The sequence below is a fragment of the Balaenoptera physalus genome (assembly GCF_965194825.1).
Source record: "Balaenoptera physalus genome assembly, chromosome: 16".
NCBI lineage: Eukaryota > Metazoa > Chordata > Mammalia > Artiodactyla > Balaenopteridae > Balaenoptera > Balaenoptera physalus.
In genome coordinates, this window is record NC_138898.1 from 11,606,542 (window position 1) to 11,617,777 (window position 11,236).

At 52.9% G+C, this 11,236-nt stretch overlaps 1 protein-coding gene across 4 annotated transcripts; it reads left to right on the plus strand.

Moving 5' to 3' along the window:
- Positions 1–159: 159 nt before the first annotated feature.
- Positions 160–11,188, plus strand: SPATA2 (spermatogenesis associated 2). 4 transcript variants are annotated; one of them, XM_082430472.1, is made up of 4 exons: positions 160–506; positions 696–824; positions 6,418–6,865; positions 7,832–11,188. In XM_082430472.1, the coding sequence occupies exons 3-4, from the start codon at positions 6,530–6,532 to the stop codon at positions 9,056–9,058; spliced, it is 1,563 nt and encodes a 520-aa protein (XP_082286598.1). In that variant the 5' UTR covers positions 160–506; positions 696–824; positions 6,418–6,529; the 3' UTR covers positions 9,059–11,188. The 4 variants fall into 4 exon arrangements, with proteins under 4 accessions (XP_082286598.1, XP_082286597.1, XP_082286599.1 ...); XM_082430471.1 differs by lacking the exon at positions 696–824 and having other exon boundaries at positions 6,354–6,865; XM_082430473.1 differs by lacking the exon at positions 696–824 and having other exon boundaries at positions 6,357–6,865.
- The last annotated feature ends 48 nt before the right edge of the window (positions 11,189–11,236 follow it).

The following is an 11,236-nucleotide window of genomic DNA, read 5'->3' on the forward strand; positions in this document are numbered from 1 at the left end:
GCCCGCAGATCATCTCGACAAGGGGAAGAGGAGGCCGCGGGTCGCTCAGTCTGAGATCGCAGCTCCGAGCTAAGATCTCCAGACTACATACCGGTTCCCATGACAACCCGGCCAGCCGCCATCCTGTGACCGAGGGCGTGCGTCACTTCCGGCCCATTTATTTCCGGGTCCCAGCCCCAGCAGTGGCAGTGGGCCTTCAGGCCCCAAAGCGGGACTCCGCGGCCTCTCTGCTCACTCTTCTGCCTCCCGCTTCTTCCTCCGCCGCCGGCGAGCAGCAGCCTCTCCCCAGCCCAGGGCGTAGCCGCGGCCCGGCCTCCCTTTGCACCCGCCTCCGAGAGACGTCACTTCCTGGTTGAGTGTTTCCGGGTCGCCGCGGCCCCGGGGTACTGGTCTCTGTCTCCTGCTGCCGGCCGGAGCTGCGAGAGCCCAGCGGGGCCTGGCTCCGGCGGCGGCCGCGGCTCCTTCTTGCTCCCCTCGGCCGGGGCGTCCTCGGCGGCAGTGCCGGGGTGAGTGCGGGGCGGCCGGGGGCGGAAAAGGCCTCTGGGGCTTTCCCTGGCGGAGGGGGAGCCCCCGGTTCGGCGGGGCCCGGCCGGCCCGGGAGCGGGGTCCTTTCGCGGCCTGCGGGGGCGACGGGCGGGCCCGTCTTTTCGGCGCTCCGGGGGCCCATTTAATTCTCAGGATCCCCACTCCCCCAGGGTGGCTCAGGGCAGCTCAGGAGGAACACTCCCTCTACAGCGAGTAACACGGCAGGAGGACACCCCGATTCCACCGTGAGGCAGTTACCGCGCAGTGGTCCCCAGCTCACGCTCTGGCGGCATACTGGGGTTTGTACTCACTGTGTGACCTTGGGCAAGTCACTTCGTCTCTGAGCCTCAGTTGCCTGATTAGTTAAATGAGGAGTGAACCTGCCTACTGGGGCCGTGGTGGGGATGAAGTGAGACGCATGCGAAGCACAGTCTCTGGCATACAGCAGGCGTCCAATAAATGATAGCTGCTGTTAATTCATTTACGGACCCGTGGGGAGGGCCCGAGTTTGGGACTAGGGTGTTTTTCACAACTGATGTCGCACTCAGAGGCTGTTGGAATTATCAGGCTGGGAATAGCAGTCGCCAGCTTCTGTCCCCTGCAGGGACAGACCTCCTTGCTTCAGAGCCCCTCTGCGAGTCGCAGCTGCCACTGGGGAAGCCCAATTTCAGCATCGCTGAGGTTATTTTCAGAGGTTTGGAAACCCTCTCTCTGAATTTCTCTGGAACTGGGTTGGGGTGTGGGGACCCTCTGGCGCTTCACAGCCAGTGGAAGGTTGCCTAGGATGTGTCTCACGGGCCTCGGGCTGGGGATGAATGCAGAGGAGTGGGGTGCGGAGGTGGAGGGGGTTGATCTGCGCTCCCCTTGCTGCTGTTTGGAGGCCAGGGGAACTCTGAGCCGCTTGAAGCTAGACCAGGGATACATAAACCTGTGGACTGGGGCGATGCCGGGCCCAAAATAGCTTCTGTCTGTGCAGGGAGGGGGCGCCTTCAAATGCTGCTTGGGGAATGTTTCTGCTTGAATGGGCCAGCTGAGGTAAAGCCAAGCTCATGCTTTGCTATCCAGAATCATTTCAGTTCCGTTTAGTGAGGTTTTAAACAGATATAGCTTTCCTTTGAAATGTTTAAAAAATAATAATTAAAAAGCCACCACCTCCCTGACTGCAATATCTCTCTCTTCATTGCTTTGCTTTTCAAAGGGGGCCCAGATTGTGAGTGCAGGAAGTGCTGACCAGGCCTGTTGGCTCTGGGCACCCGTCTGATTCTGTTAGGGATGTTCACGGTGCCATTTTTTTTTTTTTTTCTTTCCGCCACACTGGCACGTCTTGGCGTTCCAATCCTTGGGTTGCTTGGAGAAATTAACGGCTTCTGTCACCAGGCTGTCTTGGTCTCCTGTAACCACGCTGTTTTTGCAGAGAGCGTGTTTTTTGTTGTTTTTGCAGAGTGCTAGGAATAAATTGCTGGCTCTATGCTCAGAAGAGACACCAGCTACAATGCAGCCTGTATTCTCAGGAATGAATTCAGGAGGGATGATGTCAGCTGCTCTACCACTGGCCCGGCTCTGGTCAGCCTCTCCTCTTGGCCCTTGAGCTTACGTCATAAATAGATTTGTGGCTCTTCCAGCCCCATTCTGTGTGAGAAGATGTGAATTTTGCTACTACAGGAATTTTTAGAACTCAACTCTGCTGGCCCTGCCATAGGGCATTCTGACTTAGTTGAGCCCTTTCAAGAAGAGCTGTCCAGCAGCAGGACAGCTTTGCCTAAAAGCAGCACAGCTCAGAGCTTGAGTCAGGGTTTTGGCCTCAGACCTAGGTTCAGATCTCAGAGGCACTTCTTCCTAGCCTTGTGACGTAGGGCAAGCGACTTGGCCCCTCTGAGCCTCAGTTTTTTCTTTTTTAACCCTGGGGTTGTCGTGTGGATTTCGTTGATTTTCACGGAGCACTTAGCAAAGGGCCCTTATGTACTAATCCCTTGGTGAATGGTACTAATGGTAACAATAAATGAGTGAGATAAATGAGAAAAAGCACAGGCTGCAGGGCCGGTCAACCCAAGTTCAGATTCCAGCTCTGACTCATTCAAGCTGTGTTGGGCAGGTTGTTTAATGGCTGAGCCTTGGTTTGTTTCCTCGTAGAATTGTGAGGATTAAACTGGGTGATGCAGTTAAAGTGGAAAGCCCAATGCTTAGCACGTAGTAGGACTTCAGTAATTGTTAGTTTCCTTCTCTCCTTGCCTTAATTATCTTTTAGCATTCATTTTCTTTCACCTGTTTCCTCATCTACCTAGGTTGGTTCAAGATTTTTCTTGGATGGGTTTCCTATCCTTGACTTTGGGACTTTGAATACCAACTGGGCTATTTGGATCCCTTTTCCTTGTTTATCTGTCAGCCATAAACAAGAGTGTGGACTGTGGTGTGATTACAGAGCAGCAGACGCTGAGCTTGAGGGCGGCTGACTTTGTTTAAAAAAAAAATCAGTCTCTATTAGCTGAAGGCTGACGTCCTTGGAGAAAAATCACAGCAGTGTTTAGAAGACTTGATGTCCCTCTGTTTAAATTGTTCTCAGGTGTACTAAAAAACAGTCCCTGGGGCCAGAGGCTGGATGAAAGCTTCTTTTGGATTAAAAAAAAATTGGTATATGTATATGGGTTTTTTTTAGCAAGGACAGTGATGTCGTCTCTCAGGTTGCAATACAATTTTATTTTTTAAGAGAGCATACATACTTTGTTCCTGGGCAGTAAGCCCTTTCAAGTAGAATTCAGGGCAGAGCTATATCTTCTCAACTTCTGTTCCCTACTGTCCCCTACCCACCCCACATTCCCCCCACTGCACCCAGCCTAGGGCCCGGCATAGGGTAGGTGCTGCATACTTGTTGAGCTCAGGAATCATGGGGTGGTGGGAGGTACACAGGTTTCAAGTCATAAGGCCAGTGGAATCTGGGATCCACCTTTTCCTAACACTGAGCTATAGACAGCATGTCGTGTCATGGAGCCTCGGCTTCTTCTCGCTCCCGCTGGTCTCCCAGAATTCTGGGGAGAGCTAAATGAGAAACTGAAGCATCATTTCGCCTGTTTTATCAAACACCTACTATGTGCCAGGAGCTGTGTTAGGCATCTTGGTGAACAAAACAGACACTGTCCTTGCCTTTGTGGAGCTTACTGGGTATTGGCGGGAGACAAAGAGAGGAAGCTAGTAAATGAATAAAGTTGATAATTTCAAATGGTGATTACCCCAGGGTAACGCAATAACGAGGGCCAGGGCAAGTGGGATTTACTGAGCTGAGGTTGTCAGGGAGAGCCTCGGAGGGATGACATTTGAGCTGAGACCTGAATGATGGGAGTGAGCCAGCGACGGGAGGAATCAAAGGAGGAACATGCAGAAGGAACAACATGTGCAGAGGTCCCGAGGTAGGGACTTCCCTGGTGGTGCAGTGGTTGAGAATCCACCTGCCAATGCAGGGGACACGGGTTCGAGCCCTGGTCTGGGAAGATCCCACATGCCGCGGAGCAACTAAGCCCGTGCGCCACAACTACTGAGCCTGCGCTCTAGAGCCAGCGAGCCACAACTACTGAAGCCCACGCGCCTAGAGCCCGAGCTCTGCAACAAGAGAAGCCACCGCGATGAGAAACCCGTGCACCGCAACGAAGAGTAGCCCCTGCTCACTGCAACTAAAGGAAACTCGCGCGCAGCAACGAAGACCCAACGCAGCCAAAAGTAAATGAATTAAAAAAAAAAAGAAAGGCTACCTGGCCTTTAAAAAAAAAAAAAAAAAGGTCTTGAGGTAGAAATGGGCTTGATGTGTTTGAGGAGCAGACAGAAGGGTCCTTGTGGGTGGACCTTAAGAGGGAAGGGAAAGACTGCTCTGAGGACCACAGAGACGGTCAGGAGGTAAAATTTGATCCCAAGTGGATTTGTTTGCCTTGTGTGCTCCTCAGGCCTATTTGTTCTATTTGTTCCTGAAGCCTTGGGCTTCCTTGGCAGGGCAGTGGGTGGGAGAAGGTGACCTCTCTGTGTCCCTAATTCTCCTGCATGTCTTACCCCTCACCCCACAGTTAAGACCCCTGGGTGTCTCCCCAAAACTGTGGAGAAGCCAGAGGAGTGGCTCATTGAGACATGGGTGATTTTATTGACTTCCTGGTAGTCGCCAGGCTGGTAGGCCCTTAGAACTTCTGAGCTGAACTCAGATCTGCTAAAGGACTCCACAGGTCCGTCCCATCCCACTGCGCCTTCTTTTTGGTCCCTCATCATTTCCCACAGCCAGCAGGACCCCACCCTTCACTCAGGCAGCAGGTCTTTATGAAGCACGTAACCTGCTCTGGCATTGTGACCCTTATTGAGTCATTTGGTCGCAATCCCTGCGCCCATGAGCTTGTGGTCAGGAAAGGCAGGACAGGCGAGTGTGAAAATGCATGTCCACCCCCGAGTCGGAGTTATTTGCATCACTCTGATCTGACCTTGAGGATGCTTGGAGGGTCTAGCACCTTCACACACCAGGAATGTCTGCTTGTGTGTATCAAGGGCTTACTTTGAGCTGGCATTCTGAAGAGCTTTCTATACTGTTTGCATATAATCCTTCCACCAGCTCTGGACTATGAGTGCTATTATTAACCCCCTTTTTCAGATGAGAAAACCGAGGCCCAGGTTGAGTAGTTTGCCCAAGTAACCTAGAAAAGCAGATCAAGGGTTCACACCAGCAGTCCAGCTTTGCAATCTGTTTGTAACCCCGATGCTGTGTTGCCTACCCTGGCCTGGCAGGTCCCTCCATGAATCCAGATTTGCTCCCAGCATCGTAACACCAAGGATACTGATGGATCTGTGCATGTTCTACTAACAAGTGGCCAAGGAGACAGCAAGAGTGTATAAATTCTGTGTGTCCCAGCTCAGAATGTCCTTTCCTCTCCCAACAGTGGACTGTAAAAAAAAAACAAAGTCGGATATGGAATTCCCTGGTGGTCCATGGTTAGGATTCCACGCTTCCACTGCAGGGGGCATGGGTTCGATCCCTGGTCTGGGAATTAAGATCCCACATGTGGCGCGGACACAAAAACCAAAGACGGATAAAGGCACTCTCCAGGACTCAGCAGCCAAAGTGGTCTTTTTTAAAAAATTGCAGATATGATCGTGTCCCTCTCCCCCTTGCTTTGAACTGTTCAGGGGCTTCACTTGGCTCTTTGAATAAAACGTACGACTCTTTGAGACCTTGGGGATCAGGATCCCGCTTATGCCGGCAGCTTCATCTCCTGTGACTCCCCTCCTCTCTCTGCTTCAGCCACACTAGCCTTCTTTGTGTTCACATGCCAGGCTCCTTCCCGCCTCAGGAAAGCGGGGTGTGGTGGTTAAGGGGACGGACTTGGGAGCCAGCCTGCCTGGGCTCTGATCTCAGCTCTGCTTCTTAATAGTCCTGTAACTTTGGGCAAGTTTCTTGATGTCTCCATGTCTCAGTTTTCACATTTGTAAAATGGGGATAACAATAGTGCCTATCTCCTGGAGTTGTTTAAGAAGACGGAATGAGTTAGTCCATGTAAGCACCTGGCATGTAGTAAGTGCTGAAAGTGTTAGCTCAGGGCCTTCCTCCCTGCCGACGCCTCATCCTTTGGGTCTAACCGTCACTTTCTCAGGGGCTTTTTAACCATCCCCCATCCCCATGAAACCAGGTTAGGTGCCCCAATCGTATTTTTCATTTGTGAGCTCAGCAAAGTCAAGGACCTTATCTGTCTTGTTTCCACTTCAACGTGGTGCACCTATTCACTAAATGTGTTGAATGAGCAGAAAGGGCCAGGGGCTGGTGGTGCCTGGTGTAGCTCAGGACAGCTCTGTTTTTTGTTTGGCCTCAGCAGCTGCAAGCTGGGACGTGGACCATCTCAAGGAATGATGTGCTGCTTATTCTTCCTCTTCCAGAGCATTCTGCTGGTCCAGGCAGGCGACACGTCAATGCTTTTAGCAATGTCCCTGCCTCTAACTCAGAAGCCATGGAGGAAATAAGGTAGCCCCCGTCCCTGGATCGGATCGGATGGGGAAGCCCAGTTCAATGGATGCAAAATATAAGGATGACTTATTTCGGAAGTACGTGCAGTTCCATGAAGGCAAAGTGGACACCACCCCCAGCAAGCAGCGGCCTGGCAGTGATGAGTCCCTGCGGGTGGCAGCCTCGACCCTGCTCAGCCTGCACAAGGTGGATCCCTTTTATCGATTCCGGCTGATCCAGTTCTATGAGGTGGTGGAGAGCTCCCTGCGCTCGCTGAACTCCTCCAGTCTGCGGGCTCTGCACTGTGCCTTCAGTGTGCTCGAAACGGTGGGTGTCAACCTTTTCCTCTACCCGTGGAAGAAGGAATTCAGAAGCATCAAGGTAAGGTCTCGGGATGGGCTCGCCACGCTGGTCTCCCTTCTCCCTTCTCGCCCCTTCCAGTCCATCTTGAGAGGTTTTGTACCCATCTAATCACATCCTTCCTCTGCTCGCGGGCCCCCCCGGCTTCCCCACTGCCTTTGAGATAGCAACCAGAACTGCCCCCATGGCTCCCCACCTGGCCCCTCTGCCTGGTGTCATCTCTTAACTGGCTCCCCACCCCTGGCAGCTCACATCTGAAACTGAGGTTGGAAAGGTGGGCAGTACCCGGTTGTGCAGGGCCTTGGAGCCCAGGGCAGAGGGCTGGAATTTATCCTAAGGGGGCTGGGAAGCAGGCAGTGCCGGGATCAGGTTTACATTGGAAAAGAATACTCCTGCTTGCTGTACGGGAGATGGATTGTAGAGGGGCAAGAGTCGGCGGGGGAGACCATTAGGAGGCTGCTGAAGGTGTCCGCGCAAGCTGAGGAAAACAGAGAGGAGGGAGGAGGATGAATTCGAGACAGAGAATTCTGAATCATTCCACAGGCAGCGATGGCTCAGGAGAGTTTGCACCAAGTCAGGCTAAGCCTAATGTATGCTTCACACCTTTGTAGAAATGCCGGAAAGGAGTATTCTCATTGCTCATGGCTGTTGTGCCTCTAATCCGATCCCCTTTCTTCACCCACGTTTGCCCTGCTCTTCCTCAAGGAGCAGAGCCACTGCACCCCATGTAGAAAGCTAGTGGCTTTGTTCCCTACGCTGAAGAAAGGAGCGCTGTGTCATTTCCCTCAGACCCGTGCGCTGAGCTGTTGGGAGGCATTAGCCTCTGCCTCCCGCAGTGAGACGCTGCCCTGGAGATCACTCCCCCTTCCTCTCCCTGCGTGTTCCGGTTCAGACTTGATGGGATACGCTCTGATGCAGGCTCTGTGCGTTGTGTGCCTCAGAGAGAAAAACATGCCTCTCTTTTTCTACCCCCCTTCCTTCCCCTAGACCTACACGGGCCCCTTTGTTTATTATGTCAAGTCCACATTACTGGAAGAGGACATCCGAGCCATCCTGAATTACATGGGCTACGTGCCCGAGTTGGGGACTGCGTACAAGCTCAAAGAGCTGGTAGAGACCCTCCAAGTGAAGATGGTCTCCTTTGAGCTCTTTCTGGCCAAGGTGGAGTGTGAACAGATGCTGGAAATCCACTCCCAAGTCAAGGACAAAGGCTACTCTGAGCTGGACGTGGTGAGCGAGCGCAGGAGCAGCGCGGAGGACGTGCGTGGCTGCTCAGACGCCCTGCGGCGGCGGGCCGAGGGCCGGGAGCACCTGACGACCTCCATGGCCCGCGTGGTGCTCCAGAAGTCGGCCAGCGAGCGGGCAGCCAAGGACTACTACAAGCCCCGTGTGACCAAGCCCTCAAGGTCGGTGGACACCTACGACAATTACTGGGAGAGCCGGAAGCCGCCCCTGAAGGCCTCGTTGAGCCTGCGGAAGGAGCCTGTGGCAGCAGACTTGGGGGACGACCTGAAGGACGAGATCATCCGCCCGTCCCCCTCACTCCTGGCCATGTCCAGCTCCCCCCACGGCAGCCCGGATGACCTGCCGTCCCCCTCCCCCAACAATGGCCTTGGCTTGCTGCGTGGCATGTACTTCTCCACTCAGGAGGATGTGGATCTGTACACAGACTCGGAGCCCAGGGCCACATACCGGAGGCAGGATGCCCTGCGGCCAGACGTCTGGCTGGTCAGAAGTGATGCCCACCCCATCTACCACAAGCGCTCGCCCCCCGCCAAAGAGTCCGCCCTCTCCAAGTGCCAAAACTGCGGTCTGTCCTGCAGCTCCTCCCTCTGCCAGCGCTGCGACAGCCTGCTCGTCTGCTCCCCGGCCTCCAAGCCCGGCGGCTTCCCCAGCAAGGCCTCCGCCCACGACAGCCTGGCCCACGGGTCATCTCTGCGGGAGAAGTATGCAGGCCAGACACAGGGCCTCGACCGGCTGCCGCACCTCCACTCGAAATCCAAGCCCTCCCCTGCAGCCGCCTCCCGCTGTGGCTTCTGTGACCGCCCGGGGGCCGCCAACACCTGCACCCAGTGTTCAAAAGCCTCCTGCGACGCCTGCCTCAGCACCTACCATTACGACCCCTGCTGCAAAAAGAGCGAGCTGCACAAGTTCATGCCCAACAACCAGCTGAACTACAAGTCTGCCCAGTTCTCCCATCTCGTGTACAGATAGACTCGCCTTGCACCTCCCTGCTACAAGGGCTACACCACTGACCTTTCTGGTTTCCTGGGGAAGAAATGTTAACGCGTTGATCTCAGAAGCAGAGGCCTGCACTTGACCACGTGGTTGTGGCGGGGGGATCATGCGGCCGGCTGCCTCACGTGGGAGTTCCCCTATCGACTCAGATATGTCAGCTGATGGCTGCTTTGCCACCTGGCAAGAGAGACGGTGGCACTTGCATTCAGATTCATTTTTGCTAATCACTCCCTGTTCCGTTCTTTTGTTTTTGTCTCTCAAAGAGGATTTCTATCTCTGGGACTCTTGCCATGCCGACTGCTCCCACGGCAAAGCCAACTTGGACTGGGAAGGGCCCTCCAGGTCCCCTCCAAACGCCCACCTGGAGTGGTGAGCTAGAGGCCTGTTGGCTTGTGAAATGAGCCCTCCTGCCACACCGGGCCTCATCCACTGGCTCATCCCTCCACCACCCTTTCCCAAACACGAGGATCCCCGGCGGCAGCCCCCCACCCAGCTTCCCTGCCTCTCCACGTATCGAAGGTGACCCGAGCCCAGGATTCGCTTAATGTCATCCTGTTGCCTCCACAGCTCAGTTCAGCCTTGGGGTTTGTGAAGTTGGCTCTAGCGCTCTGAAGGGTGGACCTTCCACACTGGGACTGACTTTTCCCCCCTTTCTGTTGTTTGCACGTGCCTCTCTTACTCTACTGTAAATAGATATTTTTGAGATTTATTTTTAAATAAATATTCAACTTGCTGTGTGTTTCAAAGTGGTTAAAACATTAACGATGTAGCTATTTATAAAAATGCCCCGGGTTCTTTAGTCTTCCAAGGGAGGGGCTCATGCCCTTCCACCTTGTATCCTCCACTCGCCACAGCCCGAGGGTAGAGTGGAGATTGTAGGGGCAGAGGAGGAACAGAGACGATGTCCCCTGAGTTGGTGGAGGGCCACTGTCTTCCCTACAATAAATTTCTAACACCTACCTCCAGTGTGCACTTAGGGGGTTAGTCCGGACCGAGAGGTCTGTGCGCCTGCAGACTGTGACAACCTAGTGACAATTCAGGAACCTCACCCTGTGGATCTCCAGCCTGGTCTTTGCCGCTTGCTGAGCGTGAACCTCGCACTCCAAACTTCTTGAGTCTCAATTCAGAAGGAAAATCGTTTGGGATTCCCACCACCCCTCCATCTCAGTCCTCTTCTCTTCACCTGTTTCCAGGATTCCTCTGCAACATTTGTGACCTTTTTGCACTAAAAGGGGGCAGGAGCCGGCGTGCGCCCATCAGACAGATGTGTCCTGAGATTCTTAGCTGAGCCTCAGCGCTTCTAAACCCGAAGGCCTCTTAAACTCCTCATGTGAATTGCTGACCCCGGATTTCCTTTTGGGGTGCAGAGCAGGAGTGGGGCAAGAATTTGAAAATAAAACTGCTTCCTTGTGAACTAACAGTATATTTTAGCCATAAGTGTTTGTGATGTACAGAATGTTGTAGGAATTTACATGCAGTGGGTTTTCTGATAGAAGGAGGTATTCAGCTCTTGAGCAAATTTAAATCTGGCTGAATCCTGAGGCCACTGTGAATTTGCTGATGTTCTTCCAACTCAGTTGCGTGATTTTAAGGTTTTCAAAATCTTCTATGGCTCTTTTTCTATATATCTAGTAGATCACATGCAGATATTCAATGTGTATATAAAGCTGAATTTCACCCAACTTCATTACTAAGACCCACCCATTCTGGGGCATTCATCTCTGATGTTCTTTTCACGTTTCAGAAGTGTCCGTGCCTGTCCCAGTCCTGAGTTTTCTAGTTTTCCATTTCCAGACTGCTCTAGCACTACACTAACTCTTTTAACCAACCGTGATGCCACGTAACTTACACAGCAGACAAAAGTAGGAATAACTAACTTGTCCTGGAAGAGAAAGGCCAGTGTGTGTATCATCACGGAAATACTGTGTTCGTGGACTGGAATAGGAAATGCTATGACCATGCTCCTCCTCGTTGTGTATCTTATTGTATGAGGTTGCTGTGACCGAGATAAATACACGCTAATTTAAAAAAGCAGATGTTTTGCATTTGATTTCTACCAAGAGTTGAAATGTTGAGAGATGATTTAAAAAAAAAATAAAGTGTCTTCCATTGTTAAATGAAGTGTTTGGGGTTTTATGTTCCTCCTCCCTGCTG

Coding starts and splice junctions, on each gene's coding strand:
- SPATA2 (XM_082430472.1), top strand. CDS start 6,530: ATGGGGAAGCCCAGTTCAATGGATGCAAAATATAAGGATGACTTATTT. Junction 6,866..7,831: donor AGGAATTCAGAAGCATCAAG/GTAAGGTCTCGG, acceptor TCCTTCCCCTAG/ACCTACACGGGCCCCTTTGT.